The sequence below is a fragment of the Rhincodon typus genome, chromosome 1 (assembly GCF_021869965.1).
Source record: "Rhincodon typus isolate 14 chromosome 1, sRhiTyp1.1, whole genome shotgun sequence".
Taxonomy (NCBI): domain Eukaryota; kingdom Metazoa; phylum Chordata; class Chondrichthyes; order Orectolobiformes; family Rhincodontidae; genus Rhincodon; species Rhincodon typus.
Genome location: NC_063332.1, coordinates 127,683,557 through 127,709,990, shown reverse-complemented (window position 1 = coordinate 127,709,990; position 26,434 = coordinate 127,683,557). Strand labels below are relative to the sequence as shown.

At 39.2% G+C, this 26,434-nt stretch overlaps 1 protein-coding gene across 3 annotated transcripts in view; it reads left to right on the top strand.

The window, feature by feature from the left end:
* The window catches only part of LOC109912800 (toll-like receptor 2 type-2), an 86,176-nt gene extending 72,190 nt beyond the window's left edge, over nt 1–13,986 (top strand). For 2 of the 3 annotated variants that reach the window (XM_048597981.1, XM_048597987.1), the window contains exons 2-4: nt 1,635–1,668; nt 3,092–3,216; nt 9,542–13,986. In XM_048597981.1, coding sequence (XP_048453938.1) covers nt 9,561–11,936 — 2,376 coding nt within the window. In that variant the 5' untranslated portion in view covers nt 1,635–1,668; nt 3,092–3,216; nt 9,542–9,560 and the 3' untranslated portion in view covers nt 11,937–13,986. The remainder of the gene's footprint in view (nt 1–1,634; nt 1,669–3,091; nt 3,217–9,541) is intronic. The other variant, XM_048597995.1, reaches the window with a different exon arrangement.
* Nucleotides 13,987–26,434: the final 12,448 nt, after the last annotated feature.

Below are 26,434 nucleotides of genomic sequence, written 5' to 3'. Positions count from 1 at the left end.
TCTCTTGGAGTGTTAGGTTTATTTGGAACTCCTTGACACAGTCCTTGTGTATAGTTAAGGCTGAGATAGATTTTTGATCATTGGAGGAATCAAAGGTTATTATAGGGAAAAAGCAGGAAAGCAAACGTGAGGAATGTCAGATCAGCTGTGAATTGTGGAACAGGCGCAAACTCCTCTTCCAATTTCTTAGTCTATGGTCTTAACTAAACTTAGGCTGAGAAGGCTTGTTACTACCATTGGAATCTCAGGTTAAATCCTTAAGCACATCCAAAAGGGCTACAAATATTTTATCTTTCTTTGTAGTGGATACTATCCGCTGTATGTGTAAAGGCCCAAGTGTTACGATACGGAGACTGACAGTTGAATCAAATTAGCCTTTCTACCTCCGAATTTGCAACACAATTAAATGAAAATTTGTGAAGACTCTCAATAGTTACTCCAATGGTTCCTAACCAGACGTTTGAATAACCAATCCCAGACTTTGCAAATAAATAATTCCAGACACCGGTTTTGCATCTTAGACAAAAGACTTAACAATTTATTAAATAAATAATAACTTTAGCAGAGAAAAAAATTAAACCACAGGTTGATCTAATTGATATCCGTGCCTTAAACCCAAAACATTTGTTTGCAGCTTCCATTCACACAAAAGACAGACAAACAAATATAGTTAAGGGATACATAAAAGAAAATAGTAAACCTGGCCAGAATACTTATATTGTTTTTACAATGTGCTGTTTTGCAAGCATTGGTGTGGACTCTCTTGGTTGCTTTTCTGGTCACCTCTTCAATTCACGCAGGTCAAGTCAGTAATACATTTAACCCTACGTTCTACACTTCCTGCATCTGAAAGCTGGTAAGGGAGATTAGGCAGGGAGTTTTCAAATCTTTGCGTTGTGTCATCAGTGGCTAAACTCATCTCCCAGAAAACAAACAGCTCAAAAAACAAACAACTCCAACTCTGGTTCTACCCTGAGAGACTAACTGTATTTTCCCGAGGCCTCAATTACCATTCAGCAACTGTCATCTGTTTGAATATAGGGTCTCTTACAGACTTGCCAGAACCAATTCCCAGATTATTCCCACCTTGTTAACAGCTGACTGCTATCTGTTTAAACACACTGCTCTTCCCGGGGTCATTGTGTCAGTAAGAACTGTTTTTTTTAAGAATAAAAAACAATCAGCCTGCAATTAGCCTCCAGGCCTAGCTTCACAAACTAACAAGACCTTATTTGGTATGTTCTTTTCCTTTTACTACAAGTATTTCCCAAAGCTCACAAGTCATCTTCAGCTCACAACTCGCCGTTCATACCTGCAAACCAAAATTGGTAAAGGAATAAAAACAAGAATATTGAAAAAGCAGCGAGAGTTCAACAAGTGACTGCACAAAGGCCTTGTGATTGAGGCCACATCTTTTTAATTTACTGTGTCTAGCAGGCAATAACATTGTTTTTTTCAACTGAAGGAACCTTCTGATTCATCTCTTATTGGATACAGCAAATATTGTTAACTATATTTGATTGGAGAAAAGCCCATGGCTGAGCATTTAACAAGAAGAAATGTAAAGTTGAACTTTATTTCTTTATTTTCTGCCTTTATATTCCATGTTTTGGTTTATTTTTCTGTGTTTTAAGGTGGCGCAGGAGACTGGAGACACTTGGAGAGGTGGTGAGTCTTCTCAACCCTTCGGTATTTTCATTCATTTTAAATACATACCTTTCATCTGATTAAAACTCTCCAAAGAGAATTGCAGGCAAAGTCTGAACTACAAGTGCAAGTTAGAATATATCAATCTCAAATCACATACAGAAAGTGAAAATGAAAGACAACAATCAAAAAGAAGTAAAATACTCAACAATAATTAAAATCTGAAGGCACAAGACTTCCCTACTTTGAGTCAGAGTTGTACAGCATGTAAACAGACCCTTCAGTCCAATTAGTCCATGCTGAGCAAATCGATAATTGTCCTATTTGCCAGCATTTGGCCTGTATCCCTCTAAATCATTCCTATTCATGTAGCCGTCCAGATGCCTTTTAATTGTTGTAACTGTACCGGCCTCCACCACCTCCCCAGTAGCTCATCCCATACATGCACCACTCTCTGTGTGAAAAAGTTGCCCTGTAGGTCCCATTTAAATCTTTCTCCTCTCACCTTAAACCTATGCCCTCTAGTTTTAGACTCTCCTACCCTGGGAAAAAGACCTTGATTATTCACCCTATCTATGCCCGTCAGGATTTTATAAACCCCTATAAGGTCACCCCTCAGCCTTCAATGCTGCAAGGAAAATAGCCCCAGCCTAATCAGCCTCTTCCTACAGCTCAGAACATCCAACCCCGGCAATATCCTTATAAATCTGTTCTGCACCCTTTCAAGTTTAACAACATCTTTCCTGTAGAAGGGAGACCAGAATTGAACACAGTATTCCAAAAGTGGCCTCAGCAACGTCCTATACAGCCACAATACAACATTGAAACTTCAGTACTCAATACACTGACCAATAAAGCCCATTGTACTAAATGCCTTCTTCACTGCCCTGTCTACCTGCGATTCCATCTTTAAGATTTCTTTGCTTGGCAACATTCCACAAGCCCAACCATTAATTGTATAAGTCTTGCCCTGATTTGCCTTACTAAAATGCAACACATCACACTTATCTAAATTAAATTCCATCTGACACTCCTCAGCCCATCCGATCAAGGTCCTGTTGTCCACTTCATCGTCCACTGCTCCACCAATTTTGGTGTTATTTGCACCAACTCACCTACTCACCATTCCTCCCTATATTCACATCCAAATCATTTGCATAAATGACAAAAAGCAATGGACTCAGCTCCGATCATTGTGGCACACCATTGGTTCAGGCCTCCAATCTGAAAAGCAACCCTCCACCACCACCCTCTGTCTCCTATCTTCAAGCAGTAATACAATGAGAAATTAGTTGTTTTTGTAGCAATACCACTGCTTAAATACAATAATCTAATGCAGATAAGGGACTATCTGCTTCTATAAATGGCCTTCCTTTAAATTAAGATTACATCTGCTTCCTGTCTGTTTCTTACTTGGCAGCTTATACATTTCAATGTGTTTTAGAATCAGCTCAGAATCTCTGTTTAAAGAGGAGGAAAGAAGAAGACAGAGGCAAAGAGATACAAATTTCTGTTTGTTTGGATTTATGAGAGATTTATGTGATTAATACAATATTGAAGACTCACAGGGTAAGAATAACTGTTAAATGTTCTTTTTAAGTAGACAAAAAAGAATAATGAATTAATATCATTTAAACTTAATAATAATTGGGTTTTTTTTCATCTTTCTGTTTTTAAATGAATGTGTGACTCAAGAGGAGTTGCAGAAATATACATTAAAAAGTGATGAAATAATTATTGAGGCAAAAAGAAATAAGTGCAAGAATCTACTTTGCTATGGCTCACAGATAAAAGGTAGGTGTCTAATGAAAGTTTAACTATATCGGCCTGAAAATTGAAATGTTACTTAATGTAGTGTTACACAATCTTAAGAGACAGCTTGTAAAAAATGACCAGCTTTCAATAACTGGTAAATTTGCATAAGATTCCAAACTCTCATACAACCATTTGCTATATAATGTAACATTTTTATAGTTCATTATTTGAACACTATAGTATGTTGTGCTATGTGCAATTTTACAGATACAAACATCATAAAGGACATTATACTTGATCTTAAACCTTTATAAACTCATTAAACCTTTTCTCAGCAGACCAATTTTAAGATTGATTTTAGCATCTTTTGCATTTTACAATTATTGTCAATTTTTTAAACTGAACTTTACTCACAGCTCCAATTTTAGAATAATATTCCAAATATATTTTGTATTAGTTTTATCAAAGCATTATTTACAACATTTGTAAACATTCTTTAGGCATTTCTAGAAATGGAATTACAGGGAAACTAATCTAACATGCTAACTAGGATTTGTCTGGCTCTTAAAAACCGAAAGAAATGTGGATGCTGGAAATCAGAAACAAAAACAGAAAAAGCAGGTCTGGCAGCACCTGTGGAGAGAAATCAGAGTTACTGTTTCAGTTCTAGTGACTCTTCTCAGAACTCCGAGGAAGGATCACTGGACCTGAAATGTTAACTCTTATTTCTCTCCACAGACGTTGTCAGACCTGCTGAGCTTTACCAGCAATTTCTGGTTTTATATCTGGCTCTTGTTAAAATTCACTATGTAGGTCAAATTTTTCACAACCAGTTTGATGAAAATACAATAGGACAGAAGTGAGCTGGCAGCAATAGGCAGGACAGAAACTCATGCCTTTGAGTGGGTCTTGAAATAGACATCTGTGCTCCCAATAAAGGCAATGGAAGCTTTATAACAAAATGAGAAAAACAGCCATGATCCACGGGCATTTCAATTGGGAGAGTTTCATTCCAAGCAAAATTTAAAAGGAGCTGTGACTGATGCAAGATAACTCACTGGGAAGTCTCATATTGACTGTGGGCTGGATGGTGATTTTGGGAGGAATGTTAAACACAAAGCAGAAGCATTTTGCTCTTACATTTGCATTTGCTTCCATAGTTTGTAACCAGTTTAAAGACATGGTTATGCAAAAATCTACAACAACTATACACCTCTACAGTTCACTGCATTACAAGAAAAAGCAGTGGAAGGTATAGAAGAGAAAGAGAAGGAAATCTGAGAGCAATGCCAAATGTTAAGTGTGCCATTAGTAGTAAAAGCACCTACAGGGAAGTGTATGATTGCTCTAATATAAAAGACACAGGACTTGGAAGAGTGAAGGTACATTAATCTAGTACTGAGGTAAGGTTGCATAGGCATGATCAAAGAATAACGAGTTGAAAATATGTGTCTTTCTTTATGGAGGTTTGCCAAGATCATTGAATTCCTAGTGGCAAGACCCACATTTCAATATGAAATACGCTTCCATTTAAAATGGAATACATGTCCATTGAATTCACCAACTTCAATTTACAATCCTTCTCAATGCTTTATCTTCTCAGTCCTTGAATCTCATTGATAGAAAAATACTATTTGTACTGCTGTTCACCAAGGTTTCTCTGTTTCTTTTGCTGATCCATTTTTAAACATTTCGTTCATGGACTATGGGTGCTGCTAGCTGGGGCAGCATTTATTGCCCATCCCTAATTGCCTAGAGGACAATTTAAGGAGTCGATCAAATTTCTGTGGGCTTGGAGTCACATATTGGCCAGACTAGATAATGATAATAGTGAACCAGTTGGGTTTTTAACAACAATTGACAGTGGTTACATGGTCTCCATTTGATTAGTGTTTAATTCCAGACATTTATTGAATTCTAATTTCACCATCAGCCATGGTAGGACTGAACCCTTGACCATTAGTCTAAGGTTCTGGTCCAATAACATAACCGCAATGCCATCTGTTTCCCTATTGTCCACTTACACTTTCACCCACTTTGTTGAAAACACTTGTCAAAACCTAAACATGCAAAGACTGTCTAACTAATGGGCTACGCCATGTGATGCCTTCGTTTCATGCCTTCACAAAATCCAGCTCAAATTTTGGCTGTTGAAACTAACTTGAGCAAAGCAGGAAAGTCAAAAAAAATCAAAACTAAAGAATTGTTAAATTCAATTTCTTAGCTGTTTCTTCTTAGCTGTTAATTTGTAAGTAATTGTTTTCAAAAATGAAAAGATTCAATTTCTCAATTTTCCACTGGTAACAATTCTTATTGGTACTTTTTGTTATTTTTTGTTTTGGTTTGTCCACAGTTAGTACCTTAGATATCCAATTGGTAATGTAAGAGGCAAATATAATAGATGATGCTTTTCATGTTCTGCAGATCACAGCCTATAAACTAACCCATAAAAGATAAACCCATTTTATTATCTCCCAAAATCATGTTTTTATATATACTTGATATATAAGCTGACACACCTTTTTAGCCACAAGATGCTATATTTAGTCCTCAAGCTGAATGTTTCACTCTACAAATGAATTTTTACTTTAATTGTGTGCAAGGCACCAAGCAAGTAATACCAGCTGGATCATGGAAAGGCTACGGGCCCTGTCAGCATTCTGGCAATAATGCTGGCAAAACTTGTGCTCCAGAAAGTTCCAGTATAGCCACAACCCTGACATCTATCCAACCATGTGAAAAATTGCCCAGATATGTCCCACAGAAAAAAAAAAGGGTCAATCCAACCTGGTCCATCAATCTACTATTAATCACCAACAAGGTGATAGAAAGGGTCATCAATAATATTATCAAGCTGCACTTACTCAACAATTACCCTGCTCACTGATACTTAGTTCGAGTTCTGCCCACTTATCTCCTGACCTCCTGAAAAAATTGAAGATGGTTAAGTCTAGGACAGTACCCGAAGGAACTCTGGTAATGATGTCCTGTGCTGAGTACAGCTGGGTCCAAACATGGACAAAAGGGCTGAACTCCAGAGGAAATGTGAGGGCAACCGGTCTTGGCATCATAATTGACCGTATATGGTATCAGGGAACCTTAGCAAAGTTGGAGTCAATGGGAGTTGGAGGAAAAATCTTTGCTGATTTGAATTAAATGAAGACTGTGATGGTTTTGGAGGTCAATCATCTCAGCAGAGGACATCATTACCGGAGTTCCTTTGGGTCGTGTCCTAGACTTAACCATCTTCAATGGCCTTCCTTCCTTCATAAAATCAAAGGCTAAAATGTTCACCTATAGTTACACAATGTTCAGGACCATATCCAACTCCTCTGAAACTGAAGGAATCCATATGTAACAAGACCTGCACAACATTCAGGCTTGGGCTGTAGGTGGCAGTAACATTCATTCTAAACAATTGCTAGGAAGTGACCATCTCCAAAAGACAGCATTCAACCATTTTCACTTGATTTTCAATGACATAGCATTGCTGAAACCTCCACCATCAACAGCCCAGAAGTTTGCTTTGATAGGAAACTAGACTGGACCATCCATATAAATATTGTGTCTACAGAAATGGTCACAGACTAGGAATGCTGCAGTTAGTAACTCACCTCCTGTCACTCCAATGCCTGTCTATATCTACAAGGCACAAGTCAGCAGTGTGGCAGAATACTTGTTCCTTATCTGGATGAGTATAGCTCCAAAGGCTCTCACGGACTTTGATACCATCCAGGGCAAAGCAGCCTACTTGATTTGCACCCCATTCACCACCTTCAAAATTTAGTCCCTCCACCACATACACACAGGACCAGCAGTGTGTATCAGCAAAAAGATGTTCAGTGTCAACCCAACAAGACTCCTTTAGAAACACTCCCTAAACCTATAACCTCTGCTATCTAGGAGAACAAGGTCAGAACATATGTGCGAGCACTACCACCAGAAAGACCCCTTCCAAGCCATTCACTACCCTGATCTGGAACCATATCACTATTCCTTTATTGACACAGGGTCTAAATCATGGAACTTCTACCCTAATAGCATTGTAGGTATACCTACATGACATGGACTCCAATGGTACAAGAACCAACCCACCTACTCAAGGACAATTTGCAATGGACAATGAATGTTGACATAGTCAGTGATGCCCACATCCCTTTGAATGAATAAAAAAAACTGAAGTTGCTTCGTGCCTTTTCACAGCTCACTGATACAGGGAAGAGCAACAATGCCAATACTAAAATCTTTGGAACTGTATTAGCTTCTTCAGACTCTCAGCTTGATCCTTCAATCTGTGAGATAGCTGGAGTATTTGTCAATGAAACAGAAAACTTAATAAAAACCGAAAGAACTGTGGATGCTGTAAATCAGGAACAAAAACAGAGTTGCTGGAAAAGCTCAGCAGGTCTGGCAACATCTGTGAAGAAAAAATCAGAGTTAATGTTTCGTGTCCGGTGATGAATGTGTTCGTTCTGAGGAAGGGTCACCGGACCCGAAACGTTAACTCTGATGTTTTTCTTCACAGATGCCGCAAGAGCTGCTGAACTTTTCCAGCAACTTCTGTTTTTGAAACAGAAAACAATTATTTACAAGTGTTGCTTGATCCACTGCCACCAGTTTTCTTATTCCACTGCAGGGACAGTCCTCTAGTGCCACAAAAAGACAGATACAGACTCAGTTATTTGCTGAAAAAAATTGAGTTAACCGAGTCAATTTGCAGTAAAATAGATTGCCTCAAGTCCTACTAAATTGGAATGTGTAGTATTGTTTTACATTAATCCAAAATGAAGCAGATTTCACTCTTAAAACTTTGTTAGCATTCAGAACTTCCTTCAACAATTAGATAATTTACAATTCATTTACAGAAGTTTCAACATTTACCCTGGCCATGTAACTGATTTGAGGATACTAACAGACCAGGATACAGCTGAGGGCAGGTGGGTGTGGGTATTTTATGGGCCCTGCAAAGTGGAAATTTAGCACGTAGAGTGACCGAATTGGGTAAAAGTTGGAATTTTGATTTTCCAACGGCAGTTTGAATTGCAGAGATTAAATCAGTGACAGGCCTGTGGTGGTTTCATAATTTCAAAAACAATGTTCATTGGTGCGGGGAACTTTGTAAAATTACACCCTACTGTCAACATAAAGTCAGTGGTGCTTGAAAATCTTGCGGTATGTTTATTTAAAGGCAACCTTGTGGCTTTGTGCAGCTGTTTTTGTGGTCAGTCTTTTTCATGCTGAACCGTGTGGCACTGTGGAAGCTGGAGAATAGCAGATTGCCTAGAGGCTTGGAAACAGCAAAGGTGAGGTGGGGTGAGGAGGGGTGCAGCGTGGTATAAACTCGGGTCATCAGCACCAAGCTATGGAAAAGGAAGAAGCCGAACATCCTGGACATGGTAGGTAGAGGTTCATTGTGGCTAATCAAAGTAATTGGAAAACTCACTGCTCATCGTAGGTGAAATTTAGGGACACGCCAGTATCACTGCCCTCTTTCCTCATCCATTTCAATTGTTGAGACACCTCTGTATGCATCACATACACCCAATTTTCCTGTGTTCTCAGCAGCAGTCAAGGGGAAGGCTGGTCAGGATGCAACCATCCAGTGAAAGATAGGAACAGCGGCTTGGGAGCAAACATTAACTCAAGATGCAGTGCCTCTCGGTTTGAACTGAAGGCTGTTTTATAGATTGCCAGCAGTTGCAGCAATGGTCACCTCCATAGAATCTCTTAGGTTTCCATATGAATGCTGTCAGTACTTTGCTTCTTTTTTATTGAGAATCATGTGCGGAATGGGGAAAAAGACAAGAAAGCAGAAGTAGCACATAGTTCCAGTTACCTGGTTAGTTTGTTAATGCCACAGTTAAAATTACATTCCAATATGTGAAAGGAATACAATGCTATGATTTTAATTAGAATTTAATAATTTGGGAAAGCCATTTCAAAGTAGATCAAATTTTATGTCATGTCTGAGGTTTAAGTGGCATAATTTCATCTATCATTTGCACTGAAATTTTATATCATGTACGATACCTGATTCTGCACTTAAGTTTGCAATACATTAGTTGCATTCTACAAAAAATGCAGAATTTAAACAATATGCTACATTAGCATTTCAGTTTTAATTTTTTTTTCATTTCAGATAGCTCTGAAGAAGAACGATGAGATCTCCCTCATTGTTGATCCTGCTTGTTGATTGCATTTTTGTACGTGCAGCTTTCTTAGAAGGGAACACTGACCCATCGGACATCTGTCAGAAATGCAACTCTCACAACTTCTGCAACTGCTCATCGGTGAAGCTAGAGAATGTTCCACGTGTAGTGGAAAATGTACTGGGGTTTGATCTGTCTCATAACAAGATCTCACAGATTAAGGACACTGATTTCATAACATATGTGAAACTCAAAAGACTTCTATTGCAATCAAATCGAATCCACTCTATTTCGGAGCAGGCACTCCAGCATAACACAGACCTGGAGTATCTTGACTTATCGAATAATCTTTTGACACACTTGTCACCGCATTGGTTTGAACATCTTTCCAAATTACTATACCTTAACATTTTAGGAAATAATTACACAGATTTGGGATCGGGGAGAATTTTCTCAAATCTGACAAGACTCAGATGGTTAGAATTTGGCAGTCCTTCTCTTTCTGTTCTAAAGAAAGGTGACTTTGTAGGGGTTACACATCTGGATGAGTTTATTGTAACAGCAGAGAAATTACAGGTGTATGAGAAAGGGAGCTTCAGTTCATTCAGCAGTATAAGTCATGCTACCTTAAGTCTGCCTTACACATTTCTGAATAAACCAAGTCAGGCTCAGCAGATTTTTGTTGATTTATCAGAATTCACCACCCACATGGAGCTAAGAAATGTAGCATTTCCGGATAAAAAGGACAGTCAGCCATTTTTACCAGTACAAAATTCGTCACTGAGAAAATTGAGTTTCAGAAATACTTTTCTTACTGAAAATACTGTAATAAATTTCCTAAATTCAATGAAAAACACAAAAGTATCTGAACTGGTAGTAAAAGACAGTGAACTTTCAGGAGTTGGGCAATGGTATGGAATAGACAACTTAAAAACTAATTCTCTCGATACAATATTATTAAGTAATATATCGATTAAACACTTCTATTTATTTCATGATCTTTCAAATATTAGTGATCTGTTTCAATCCATTAAAAACGCCACATTTACAAAACTAACAATGTTTCTGATGCCCTGCACTGTATCCAAAAAGTTAGAAAATATGGAGTACCTTGATTTAACAGACAATTTGTTAAGTGATAGGAGTTTGGACGAAACTGTCTGTTCAGGATCTTGGCGTTCACTACATTATCTTATTCTGAGAAAGAATCTTTTTCAATCCCTGGCTAGAACAAGCACAAAATTAACCACACTTCCTAAACTTATCCATTTAGATTTGAGCCAGAACAGATTCAGTGTCATAAAGACTTCATGCAAATGGTCTGAAAAGCTACAACTTCTAAACCTTTCGAGCTGTGATATCAAAAATATAGAAGAATGTGTCCCTCCAAATGTTGAAGTGTTGGATTTAAGTAACAATATTATCAGCAGTTTTGCTGTTAATCTTCCTTCTCTCAAAGAATTAAATCTGTCCAATAATAAGTTTAAAAGTTTACCAGGTGATGGCTACTTACCAAAGATGGAAATTCTGAAGATCAGCAGTAATAAACTCACCTCTCTCTCAGCTGAAGAAATCAAGACATTTCAGAAGCTTCAATTTTTAGAAGCTGGAAAGAATAATTATATTTGTTCATGCGAATTCCTGTTCTATATGAATAATGGCAAGACAGTGCAACTGTTGGACCGAGCGGAAGATTACATTTGTGATTCACCTTTATTCCTCAGGGGAAAGATGGTACAAAATACTAAGCGCTCTTTTTTTGACTGTCACAAAACATTGTCCCTAGCCTTACTGTGTGTTGGCACAATTTTGACAGTAGCCATTGTTGTGGTGATGTGTTACAAGTATCACGTGTTCTGGTATATCCAAATGACATGGGCATGGCTGAAGGCAAAGAGGAAACCAAAGAAAGTGAAGAAGAATAATATTTGTTACGATGCATTTGTCTCTTATAGTGAGATGGATTCAGAGTGGGTGGAAAACTTGCTGGTAAGTGAGTTAGAAAGTGCTCATCCACCGCTGACACTCTGCCTTCATAAGCGCGATTTCATCCCAGGCAAGTGGATAATTGACAACATTATTGAGTCCATTGAGAAAAGTAGGAAAACCCTCTTTGTTTTGTCTCAACATTTTGTCCAAAGTGAGTGGTGCAAGTACGAGCTTGACTATACTCATTTTCGTCTATTTGATGAAAATGATGATTCAGCCATCCTTGTTCTGTTGGAGATGATCCCAAAGGAAACCATTCCTCAAAGATTCTGCAAGCTGAGGAAACTGATGAATACAAAAACCTATTTGGAATGGCCTCAGGATGAAGTGGAACAGCAAATCTTCTGGTTTAATTTAAGAATCGCATTACAAGGAGATAACATTACAAGTTTGTAAGTATTTTCAATATATTGTTGCATTAAAATAAATCTAGTTATGAAACGACATTGCCTGATCTATCAACACAGTGATCACACAACTTTTACCAACCATCAAGTCAGTCATGACCTGATCATATCAACAAACTACTTTGAAGAGAACTCCCTTGGAATTGAAATAAATGGCTACATCTACTCCAAAGAACTTTTGCACCACAACTAATGAAATAATTGTACATACAGACATTTAGAACTTTGACTTGCAAAGATGAGAATTGTATTTGGCTTGATCGGACTAATGCATGTTCTAAACCTAACCTACCACCGTCTCAAATACACATTGTTAAATCTGCAACTTGGATATTTTGTCTAAGCAATTTCTGGTTCTCACTGCAATCAAGGGAAACTCTAGAGTACCTCTCCATTCCAAAACACTTCAATCCAATCATGACCAAACTCGCTGCTTCTATCTTGTCCTCTGCAGATCAGAATCATTGCATCTGCTACAACTATAATTGCCAACAAGAAAACTGGAAAGAACATGTCAGCAACTTCCCTCAAAAGGGCACTGATTTAGAAAAAGATGTGGCACCACTGACATTATACATTAAAAGGTAGAGATATAAAGCATTGCTTCATCTGAATGGAGGAGATACAAGCCCCAACTATGATAACACCTGAATGGGAATGTTGCAGGCATAAAATTAGTTGTGCATCTCTAAGTGAGTAGCCCAGGTTCGACATTACACTTTAAAATGATACTTTGATACTTGAAATTAACATGTTTTACTTTTAGAAGGAAAAACAAAGTGATGATTTTGATTTCAATCAAATCACTGATTAAGGAATTACTTCAACAGTCACTCTCCAACATTGAACTCTCATGTCCTGATTATCAAAGACAATCTATTACCTCTAGACTCACAGAGGCTTTAACATAACCTCTCCACGTATCTATTTACACCGCCCCCCTTCAATGCCATTGACTTAATCATTGCTCTGATTTCATTTTTCTCCTTTTGTCTTAGCTCCCTTCATGTTGTTGTTTGCTCTATTACCAAATGCTACTCATTCTACCTCCTCTTTCACAGCCATTTGCTGTCCATGCTGATCTATTTTCCCTTGTCATGCATTCTTGTCTTGTACCCCTTCCTTTGCTCGCCACTCAAATTCTCTTCCTCCTTGTTCTCCGAATGCATTCTCACTTTTCCTGATCTCTACCAAAGCACAGTCGCCATTACAATGCATAGTCTTTCATTTCATCTTTTTATTTGCCCCTGTTGCTGTGAGATTCCAGTTCTTTCCATGGCAATCAAAATCATTAGCACTGAAAATAAAATGTGGCAGAGAAGCCTGAGAGGCAATGATAGTAAACCTAAAATAACAAGCTATGTTTACACCGTATATTTAAGAGGTAAAATGTTAGAAGGCACTTAAGCTACTTCAAAAAAGAATTGAGACCCAGCCAGAGAAGGTAGTCCAAAGAGGTAGTTTTTATGGAATATCCTAAAGGAGGTAGAGAGGTGAAGAGATTTAGAGAGGAAAGTCCAGAACTTAGCACTGAAGCAGATGAAGGTATATTTTCCAATGGTGGAGCAATGACAATTGGAGAGGTGCAGAAGGTCAGAATGGGGGATCTTAAAGGGTTGCATTTCCAGAAGAGGTTAGAGAGTTCAGGAAGAGTGAAGCTGTGGAAAACTTGAAAATATGAAAACAATTTTAGAGAAAAAATTTAAAAGATATTTAAAGAAGAATCTTTGTAACAAGCGACTTAACAAGATAGAGAAAGTAATCCAAGAAAAGTGCTTCCAGATACATTAAAGAACAGTAATAAATTGAATAGATTCAACATTAGATGAAGATAATTTAGAGTGGACCTAGATGGTAATTACAAGATGATCCAGGTTGTCAGGAAAGGTATTGAGGCTGGACATTAGACTTCTTTAATTAACATAGGACATGGGGAAATTTAACAGGATCAATATTCTAGAAAGAATAAATCAACTGGGTTTAAAGAAATTATTTCTCAGCAAAAAAAGTATGTATTTAAAAATATAACAACAACCTTATGCAAGTAATAAAATGTTCCACAAAATATGCAAATACTTTTGTTGGCAATATATTAATTTTATTGGAATTAACTTATGATTAAATTTTGTATGTCTTACTTTTTGAACTACAGCAATATACCAAAAGACTTACCTTTGAAATAGTTACTATTGCTCTTAACATTAACTAAATGAGGATAATTATGATATACATACCAAGCAATAGATCTTAATTGTGTGCTGTTTCCTACACAAGGTTATAAGCAATAATGGAAAGGAATATATAAATATATCAGTTATAGATATATCAGTTACAATAACTTATAAATAATTGAAAAAGCTCTTTATAGAAATCCTTGTAACCAAAGATCATGTGAAATGTTTGAAGTTGCAATTTACAAACTTTTAGCATGCGTTCTAAGTATCTAATGTATATCAAAACTGAGCTTATACTTACGGCTCCCTGTTGCCTAAAGAATGCTTGGTTATGGCACAGGAGGAGACCATTCAATCCATCAAGTCTGTTCCAACTCTCTACAAGAGAAATATGGCTCATCCCATTATCCCATTTTTTTCCCCATAACTGTTTACTATTTAGGTGTTGATTCATTTCCAAACAGAGCATTCCAGATAGCAACAATGCACTGCAAATACAAATTTCTATTTATGTCACCTTCGGTTCTTTAGGCAGCCACTTTAAGCCTGTTTCCTGTGTTGTTTGGCCCTTCCTCAAACAGGAAGGGTTTCGCTCTATCAACTTTGACGTGACTACTCATGATTTTGAGCACCTCTATCTCACACTTCCCTCCTCCAAGAAGAACAATACCAGCTTCACAAGTCTATTCAGTTAAATGAAATCCCTCAACCCAAGAGCCATTCTGATAAATCCTTTCTGCATCCACTGTACTTTCTACCTAACGTATGGTGTCTCTAATCAGTCACGATGCTCCAGGTGAGGCAGAATCAATGTTTTATAAAGGTTCAGCGTTTGCTCCGTGTTTTTGGACTTTTAAATTCTTTGTTGGGAATGGATGCCGCTGTAAGGTCAGCATTTGATTCCTGTCCTTAATTACTCTTGAGAAAGTGGCAATGAGCCACCAAGACTCTGCCTTTTCAACTCCTTTCTTAATTTGCTCTTGATCTCCAATAGTTTAGTCACGTGTACCCCTAGGACTCTATATTCTTGCATTCCCATTAGAATAATGTTTTTTTATTTTACATCGTCTATGTCCACCGTTCGCACTGAAAACATATTACTTAACATTTGTCTGCCTGAAAATTTATCTGCCACTTGTCTATTCATTCCACCAACCTGTATGCGTCTTGAATAATCCTTTTGCTCAGTTCTCCATTGTGTTCTGCCAGTTTTGAAATTATGCCATGCACACCCTAGTCTAAGTAACTAATATAGCAGTGGTCGTGGTACTGATCATATTGGACACTAGGGTAGACCATTCTTCAGCCTGACAAACAGTATTCTATTGCTGAGCCAACTTCATATCCATGCTGTCACTAGCCCTTTTATACCTTGAGCTTCAATTTTCACAACATATCCATTGCACTTTGTCGAATGCTTTTTAAGTCCATTTATAACAAATCAACCATATCATCCACATTAACTTTTTCTGTTACCTCATCAAATAACCCTATTAAGATTCAACAAATCTATGCTGAATTTTATTAATAAACACACGAGTTAGTTACCCCATCATTGAGGTTATCCTGGATTAGTGGTTATAAACCTTGAAAATTATAAGAATGAAGGCAATTAAATAATACAATTTTTAAAAATTATTAAATATTTTAAAGTTGCTTGATCAGATGTGTAAAGTTTATAATATACAGAATGTTTCTATACAAGTATTTTATATTTCGCAAATATCTTTTCCTTTTAGTCGCATAGAGTTTTTAATTACTTTGCATATATTTCAATAATGCATGAAAATAAATTTACTTTTCTAGAAATGTGATTTTTTTCCAATATGGAATGTGGTACATTAAGTTGTAAAAAGTTATGTTGGATGAAATAAAGTGTTGACAATAATTCTTAATATTTAAAAATGGTCCAACGTATATATGAAAAATTGCATTGAGCTTAGAATAGTTGTGCCTGTCTTTTCAGCAAAGAGCAGCAAATAGTTGACAGTGAGCTTCCTATTAAACCCAGTGGTATGTATTTCCAGTTGAGTGGAATCAAACTCAAACATTTTGCAAAGTGGAGGGAAACTGAGGAATAAATTAAACTAAAATTATTAACATATACTTTGGATTTCACTGGGCACACCTGCATTAATTGATTCAACGCAAGATTTCTGTCCTTTGTTCAGAGTTATTCCCATGTTGGATAGGTGCCAGCCATTTGAATGGTCAACAGCTCTGTTGTGCTGGAAATGCCATTTGGCAGCAGTAGCCACTGCTGGGACTTCAAATACTCCCATCACACCAAAAATTTCAAGTGGTAACTTTAGGGTCAAGGTTCTCTGTGATGGGAATGATGTGACTGAGGGTTTGGGGAGCCAGGTTAAGAACCTGCAGGAGGTTTAAATGTGAGGGGCGACTTTGGGGAAGCTGCTTTCGGTTGGTCCATGGGGCTAAGTGGCGGAAGGCCACTCATTTGATGTTACACAGCCCAACTCCTTCAATCCCACTGGCTGGTGGACATAAAATCCAGCCCTTTGTCATATTCTAGTTGCAATTCAGGAAAAGAAAAGTCTAAAATTCCAGGTTTGGACACTATGCTAATAAAGTGAAGGAAACGGGTGATGCACAAGAAGCTGAAGTTACAGGAAGATAGATTTTTTGGAGCATTGTAAGGCTGTTCGTGCTCACAGAGATCGACACTAACTAATATCAGTCCCTTTCCCACCCATGTAACTGACCTCACAATCTCACTCCAAGGTGGCCTTTCCAGCTCCATGCTGCTCATGGCTCCATGGCGCAGGAAGGGTTAATTTGGCATTTCTACTTCCTGTTGTTTCTTTTCCCTGTCCTTGCTCCCCCATATTGTGGAGGCATTGCACTCCTGGCTGTGACTATTGCAGCACAAAGTGTTACCACACATTTCCTGTTTATAAACAGTTTGTGCCAGTTAAAAAGAAGTATAATGCCCCACATGAACTCTCCATTATTTTTTTGAAAACCTCTTATTTGAAGTTGAAACTGTTCCTCAACCTGTTCCTTCACAGTTGCTGATCAAAAAAACCCTATTCATTGTTATCCACGATCTTTCAAGTTTTTTAAAGCAGTTCTTATAATATAACCAATATGAGAACAATATGCTAATAGAATCTATACCCAGATCCTCATCACATCTGCATAATACAACTACATCACTTTCCCTCAATAGAAGGTACCCCTCCTCACTGCTCTTGTAAACCTCCCATATAGGAAAATCCCTGCTCTAAAGCTTCAATGCTTCGGAAATGGAAACAGTCTATTAGAAACAAAAACAGAAGTTTTTCCTGGAAAAACCCAGCAGGTCTGACAGCATCTGTGAAGAGCAATCAGAATTAACGTTTAAGGTCCAGTGACCCATCTTCAGACCTGCTGATCTTTTCCAGCTACATCGGTTTCTGATTTATAGCATCAGCTGTTCTTCCAGTTTCTATACCATCTATTTGCTTGGTTATAGACTTGGTTAGCTTGAAGCAGAAAGCCAGTGGGTACAATGGGTAAATAGACTAAGCTGCAAGATATGACAAATGATTTTCCTTCAGAGATCTGTCCTGGGACACCATTTTTCACAATATGTTTGAATGGCTTGAATGGGGAAGTAGAGTACCGTATATCTAAATTTAGGGCTGACACTAAATAAGATGACACAGTAAACAGTAGGCATGACATAGAATTGTTCAGTACTGAAAAAGTAACTTTGCCCAACTAGTTTGTGCCATTGGTGTGTTACACAACTCTCTTCCTATTCCATCTACCCACCTCAATTTTTCAGCTTATTTTTCTAATCTGTTCTCTCTCATGATCTTATGTAATTACCTTTAGAAAACAGCAAAGCTATTTGCCTCAAAGCCTTCCTGTAGTAGCTAGTTCCACATTCTAACCAGAGTAAAGAATCTCTTTCTTATTTTCCTGCTGTACTTATGAACAACTACCTTAAATTATCCCTTGTTTTGCATTCTGTTTCACAAGTGGAAATATTAAGAAATCAATTGAGAGTGGTTCTGAAGTGCCTTTTAGATTTTCCCTCATGGGAGATATGGACAAAGATTTGAAAATAAATCCCAAACTTTTAATAGCATTTTGAATTGTTTTACTGAACAGTAATTCTGCAATTAATGATTTGATCATTTGTATCCCTAGAGTCCTTTATTCTTCTAACGCGTTAATTTTACTATTTTGTGTGCAGTGATGTTTCTATTTTTCATATAAAAGTGCGTCCACAGACAAACATTGTGTTGGGGCCCAAGTATTCACTGAATTCAATGACGACTTTGGAGATGGCATCAAAAGCCATATACCAAATTTGGTGATAGCAAATAGGTAGATGTATTTGGAAACAGTGTAGATGATAGCATAAAATTACAAAATAATATTGAGAGGTTAAGTGAATGGTCAAACTGCATGGAAATGGATTTTAGTGTCAGCAAATGTGAGGTCATTCACTTTGTACCTTAAATGGACGGATGCGGCTAATTTCTAAATGTAGAGAAACTGAAAAGATTGGAAGCCTAAAGAGATATCATAGAATCATAGAATCCCTACAGCATGGAAACAGGCCCGTTGGCCCAACAAGTCCACACTGACCCTCAGAGCATCCCACCCAGACCCATCTGCCATAACCCACCTAATCTACACATCCCTGAACACTTCGGGCAATTTAGCAAGGCCAATCCACTTAGCCTGCACATCTTTGGACTGTGGGAGGAAACCAGAGTACCCGGAAGAAACCCACACAGACACAGAGAGAATGTGCAAACTCCACACAGACAGTTGCCGGAGGATGGAATCGAACCCAGGTTCCTGATGCTGTGAGGCAGCAGTGCTAACCACTGAGGCACCATGCTGCCAAATGAGAGTCTAGGTACACAGATTACTAAAATGTCATGAACAGGGACAAAAATAATGAACGTGGCTAATGGAGTTATAGAATATGTTACAGAATTCATCCTTCAGTTGGACAAATCTCTGGCTAGACAGCATCTGAAATAATGAAACATTTCTGGGTATCGGGAAAGTTATACTGCTCTTGGAGGCAAATCAGTGTAGAGTTCTATAATCATACCTAGAATAGAGGGGCTAAGCTACAAGGAGTGATTATGTAAACTAGTGTGGCATCCCTGAGATCTAAAGGGTTACGTTGTGTTAGAGACCAAACCAGCCTTCCCCAAAATATGTCATTGAGATAGCCTAGAACCTAACTTTTATTTTATTTTAGAAGTAAGCATAAGGTGCTGTGTTCCAGATGTGATTTGACTGGGTCCATCACTTTAATCAAAACACACTTTATTCTTACAATTACATCAAAATGTAATTAAATGACAAATTGGTATACTTTATTGACATACTTAACAAGGCAATGTGCTATTTAAGCACTAATCATTAACTGTTCCAATGCAGGCAGCATTCCATAAACACACCCCTTGGCAAAATGCAATGCAGCAAAACAGTTATTATTTTCACGTGCGCTCTCTCTCTCTCCCCAGTCCAGTACAGAGAAACATTGAAAGAAACAATCTGCACTTTCTGATTTCTAAGAGGAAAACTCTGTCTAATTCTTCAAGCTAGCAGCAGAGAGAATTCTAGCTATCCACTCCAGCAGCTAACTAACAAAAACCCAACTGAAAGCAATACCAAAGTCCTCAGGGTCTGTGTATGCCTGACCCTGCCCACTCATGATTCTTTTGCCTTACGCTGAAAAAAAAAAATACCCAGGAAGAACCCCAAAGCTATTTCCAAATGGCCTGCTGGGAGGAGAAACCTGAACATCACTGTGACAAAACCCCTTTGCAAGAGAAACGGCACAGAACACATCTCTTAAAGGCACAGTATTGTCACAGATGTCCAACATCTTCAAAACATTAAGAGAAACAAACAAGGTAGACTGGAAGATTGCGGAAGTATAGTGAGTGGAAAGTTGTGATGTATGGACAGTGGGGAGCCCAAGGTTTCTAATGAATAGGAGTTGTGACAGGTCTGTCACATAACTACTTCTTCATTTCTACCCAACATAGCGATCACGGAGAGTTAGTCAACACAGTGGTCGTGTACAAGCCTCCATCACCATCTGACAAACAGACCCTGGCCTATGAATTGGAGCTGATCTACGATGAAGGTAATCTGATTGAAGTAAATCAATGCCAGGCTAAGTTTGGATAAGCTCAAGATGTGGTCTTATTAAGACACTGTTTATCTGCAGTAAAAATTCTCTACATGCAATAAATGATAACATTCCATTTTGCCTTCTTAATCACTTGTTGTACTACATACTAACCATTCGTGATGCACTTATTAAGTCAGTCAAATCCCTTGCACCATTAAGTACGACAAACCCTCTCTATTTAAATAATTAGCAACTTTTCTATTTTTTCCTCCCAAAATGGGCATGTTCACATTTGCTAATGTTATACTCCATCTGACAATTATTTTGTCCATATTTTTAGCCGGTCTACAAACCATTTGCAGACTCTCTAACTCATCTTGACAATTTACTTTTCTACCTGTATTGGCATAATTAATGATTTTGGCTACCATCCATTTGGTTCCCTTATCTAAATTATTGCTGTAGGTTATAAATAAGTGAGAACCTGGCGCAGTGGACTTTACTAGTGACAGTTTGCCAACCTAAGAAAGACCTTTTATCCTGACTCTGTTTTGTTTAGTTATAATGAGGTATCGTGGATGCTCTCAATATTGTTTGTGAACCACTCCCTTCTCTAGTCTTATGGGCTCAATTTTAAATACTTCCCACCAGAAGTCAAAATATTTTTTGTAAGCATCTTATGAGATTTTCTCAAAAGGCTGCTTTTTGATTTTCAAGGGATTCTTTTTCATTCATATCAACTCATTTATTAAGTGATGCATTTTATTGTGACAACGTCTTCTGTACCTGAGTTCATATACAGGATATTTGCAGTCACACAAAAGCAAGAAGAGAAAAATACATCAATACCTACAAGTATGAACCTTTATTAACTTAAAACCATGACAAACAAGGAAAGCATTAATTCATTAGAAACCTAGTATATAAATTGACATCAGACAACTGGTTTAAGTTAACAAAACACCTTTTTCAAAACACATTTCTTTGCACAAAAAAAGCCCCATTTTCCCAACTACTCTTTCTATAAACTGGTGAGGTCACAGCTAATGAATTTCTATCACATAAGCACAAAACTCAAAGATATTAACCAGACAATTACTACGCTTTTATGTTAGACAGAGTCCTATAGAAGTCTGAGCAAGTTGGGCTACGGTAAGATGTGTTATAGAATTGGGTCATAAGTGCAGCAAATCCAATTTTGATGTTGTTTTGCATCATCCTTTATGATTTTAAAAAGTGCCTAGAAAAATGTTGCTAGGCAGTGTGAGACGGCAGTTGATGGTCATCATTCATTTAATGACTCATTAATACCAAAGCTCACCGGCCCATCTTACTAAGCTTGCCACATCAGCTAGATGTCAGGAAAATTCGAGACGGAATCCAGACCATGTACCTGATAGATTCAATTTGCCATTTGTTCTGAAAGATCTCCATGTTGGAAACCGGACAAGAATATCTCCAGGCACAATCCTTGGGCAACAGCCGAAAGTGCTCCTCCTCCATCGACATTGCCATCCAGAACCAGTCAATCTATCATGACCATCCTGGCACTTCTCCCATGCACTGGCTGTGCACTCTGGAAACACAGATTTGCAGCCTGCACCAGCAATGAGTATTGAAAGGCTGTAGTGAGGACATTTTGTATGCATGGAGAGGCATCCAGTTTGCAGACTGAATTAGGCTGCACCTTATGACTGCTCGCTTGTTCTCTTAGCGCCAATCTGTATGTTCATAGCACTCTGGTTTTGTTTGGCTTTGCTTTGCCAATTAACGCAGTCATGAAAGCAAAGCAGCTTACATTACCGCAAAGCAGCTATCAGTCTAGCAGGCACACATCTTGTATTGCAGTATACTACATCAATCGCCCACCTGTTCTCTGTGCCAGCAGCTTATGCAGCGAACACACTACATGAGGGGAGGCAATAGTCTAGTGATATTATCGCTGCACTGTTAACCCAGATGATGTTTGGAGGACCGTTACAGCAGATGGTTCAATTTGAATTCAATAAATATCTGGAATTAAGAGTCTAATGATGACCATGAATCCATTGCTGATTGTTGGAAAAACCCACCTGGTTCACTAATGTCCTTTAGGGAAGGAAACTGCCAATCTTTCTTGGTCTGGCCTACGGGTCTCTCCAGACCCACAGCAATGTGGTTGACTCTTAACTGCCCTTGACCAATTAGGGATGGGCACTAAATGCTGGCCTGGCCTACAATGCCCAGATCCAACGAATGAACGAAAACAAAATATGAAAGAAGCAGCATGTATCCAAATCTTAGAGGAATAGTACTCACTGAAGTCTACTAAGGTTGGTCAGAGTGCCTTGTCACAGTAAGTCAGGGGCAAACTCCGATGCCAGACCAGGGAATTGTCCATGCTCAGGCTTCAGGTCAGAGGGGTGGTCTCAGTTAAGGGAACCATGCCTCTTCAACTGAAATCGGTCTTGACCAATCCGTTGATGCCATAAATGACAAGCCTAGCTGTTTTAGGAGGCTAGCAATACTGCAGCGAGTACCTTATCTCCTGACTCCCCACAACCTGTCCACCATCTCCAAGGCACAAGTCAAGAGTATGATGGAATACTCCCCACTTGCCTAGATGGGTGCAGCTCCAACAACACAAAAAGCTTGACATCGTCCAGGTCAAAGCAGCCCACTTAATTGGCACCATATCCACAGCATCCACTCCCTCCACCACCAACACTCAGTAACAGCAGTGTATACTATCTACAAGATGTTCTACCAATTCATCAAAGATCCTTAGACAACATTTTCCAAACCTATGACCACTTTCATCTCGAAGGACAAGGGCAGCAGATATATGGGAATACTGCAACCTTCAAGTTCCCCTCTGAGCTACTCACCATTCTAACTTGGAAATATATTGCTGTTCCTTCACTGTTGATGGGACAAAATCTGGAATTCCCTCCCTAATGGCATTGCAGGCCAACCTAAAGCATGTGGGCTGCAGCAATTCAGGAAGGCAGCTCACCACCACCTTCTCAAGGGCAACTAGGAATGGGCAATAAATGCTGGCCAGCCAACAATGCCCATGTCCCAGGAATGAATAAGAAAAAAAGTTAGGCCTAATACATTTGAGGTGGTGTACAGGCCCCAGTCAAAAGTCTGATCATATCTTGTGCAGACACGTCTGGTCATGTCTGTTAAGGGTATGGACTATTGTTAGCCCATCAGCTTCATCCACAGAAACTGAGGGGGAAGGGGGAATTGTGGTGGTGGTGGTGGGGGTGGGGGCAGTGGAGGTACACGTGCAGATGTGGCTGCAATAGCAAGGGTCAGCAGTTTAGTCATTGGGTTGGGACAGCAGGCTCCAGGCTGTAGCTTAGTACAATAGTGAAGGGGCTAGATGGATTTTCAAGTGGGTGGAAAGGGTGTAATGCAGGAGGAGGGTCATCAACAATCAGGAGAACTCTGGATTCAAATGGGGGTAGCGCATCGTCACCTCACATAGTAGCTGCCTGGCTGTTATAGGTGCACTGAAGGCAGGTGCACTGAGAGATTTGAATGGAGACTTGGGGAAGCATGCAGCCTGTGGGATTAAAAGGATGGGGTAAAAGGAAGGAGGTGTAAATATTTGGTCAGACTGAGACTGGAAGAGATATGAGGGAGGGGTTTCAGCAAACTTCAATTGTGGGATTTTGAAGGGAAAGAACGTAAATCACAGGCCCTCACACTGGACAGCACACTGGCTGCCTACTCCCTGGCCATTCTATAGCATTGACTCACTCTGTGTTGCACCTCTATGACACAATCACTGCTGGGCAACTCTGACAGTTACACCTTTGCACAAAGAGGGAGCCAAACATTAGGAATGTTGAATGAGCGGGACAACGCCCTGTGTATACATTAGTCCTCCTGCTTTCAGATAGTGCAGAGAACTCTCAGTGCAGACCTTCATCCATTGAGCCTCATGTGCAGCCATGAACTGCTGTCAGATGGTGTTAAGATACATTTATTACCTACACAGACAGACTTACAAACACATGCAAGTTATCAGCATGAGCATGGTTCACTAGCTGAAAAGGAGGGAACTTGCTTGACAGTGGAGCCCATTGGCCCTGGAGTTTTGCTAGTGCCATCCCACAGGGACACTAATGTCTAAATGGGCCAGAAATTCCAAGGATCTTTTTGCCAGAAGCAAGGCATCCCTCCTCAGCTTGAACTTCCAAGGGTCAGAGAGGGACAGACAGAGTGGAGGTGGCGGGCTTGGATGTCAATGATACCTATAAGCTCATTGTGAGGGTCCACCCATTGTGATTGGCATGACTCTAAGACTTCTGACTCTGAAATTCACTGCCACGCATGGAACGGTGATGTCCCACAGAAGGAAAAAGAATGCTGCTGGCCACTTCCGCAGAGTAGAAAACACTGAGATGCTGATGTGTGGCTCCAGCTAGGACACAAAGGGGAGTGGAAGATAGCTGTTTGAGTGACTGGAGGCTGGTGTCCAGTGGTGTACCACAAGGATCAGTACTGGGAACCCTTGTTGTTTGTTATATACCAAATGATATAGATAAAAATGTGGGGGGATTGCTAAGCATATTTGCTGACAACACCAGGACTGGTAGAGTGGTTAATAGTGAAGAAGATGGTTGTAGGTTACAGAAAGATATGGATGAGTTGGTCAGATGGGCAGATCATTGGCAAATGGTATTTACCCTGATAAGTGTGAGGTGATGCACTTTGGAAGAAGATACAAAGATGAGGTAATATTTAGTGAATGGCATGACACTGGGTAGCTTACAGTTACAGAGGGATCTTGGGGTAATTATTCAGATCCCTGAAGTCAGCAAAGCACGTGAACAGGACAGTTAAAGCATATCGGACATTTGCTTCCATCAGTCGTGGCACAGAGTACAATGCTGAAGTTGTATAGAGCATTGGTTAGGCCACAACTGCAGTACTAGTCACCTGACTGCAGGAAGGATGTGATAGGACTAGAACAGGTACAGAGGAGATTCACCAGGATGTTGCCTGGGATGGAGAAATTGAGCTATAAAGGTTTCCAATTTATTCTTTGTTGTGCCAACTGAACTTTTTGTCCTGATTTTCCAAGGAGTAGCAATCGTTGGACTACTGCTCTGCCCAAATTGTTTGCACTACATTTCCTGCTGGGTCCTCTCAATTCAGCTTTACTAGAAATGCAGAGTGCCATGTTACAGCAGAGTGAAGTCAGGAGAAAGACAGAATGTGGCTCATTCTTGTGGCACTAGTTGCTGTATGATAGGTTTAAAGATCCACTGTGCATGTTAGTAAATAGATGAATGGGAAATGTGAACAGGTGCATGAAGTAAGTAGAGTGGGTGAGATACATGGGTAAGTTGATAGATGAGTTGGGTCAGAGAGGCAGTGGGTGGATGAGGTGACAGAGGGGTGAGGTGGTCAGTGGGTGAAGTCATTGGTGGGTAAGGTGGCAGGTGAGTGAATGCGCAAGGTGATAAGTCGGTGAGGTAGTAAATGATGGGTGGATGAGATGAGTTAGGTGGTGGATGGTTACAATGGCAGATGTATGAGCTAGTAGGTGGGTACTTGGTAGATGCATTGGAGGGAGGGACATTAAGAAACTGGTGGATGAGATGGCTGGAGGTGAGGTAATAGGTAGATCTGTGTATATTCAGCTGTTCAGGCAGTGTTGGGATACTTTCAAGGGGGGCAGTTGGTGGGACAATGGGAGTGATTCGGATGTCAGTTCTATAGTTACCATGGAGATACACTAGTCTTTTTGGTCTAACATTTCCTGGGTAATTATTTTGGTAAGCCCCAAAGAACTGTCCTAATTCTCTGGCTCTAGCTCAGAATTAGAGACTTTTATAGAGGGCCATGGGGAGCAAAGGAATTTCCCACTAGAATTTGCAATTTCACTGGTAATTCCCACATAGGTCAGGGCTTGTGTATGGTTCAAAACTGAATTTCTGATTGTACATCAAGTTTTGGAAGGTTTGGATCAGTATATCAATAGGAGAATAGAGAACCAGAATCAGTGGCTATAATGATGGAAAAACTGTCCATGCAAAACTGACAGCATCTTCTAGCACAGTTAAGAGTGGAAATCTGGCTTTTGACACCAGTGACACCCTGTTCCTCAAAAGGGTACACTTTTACAGTCTTTGCAGAAATAACCAAAATGGAGTGTTTTAACCTGAATGCCAATGTCATGCATAATTTTCACTG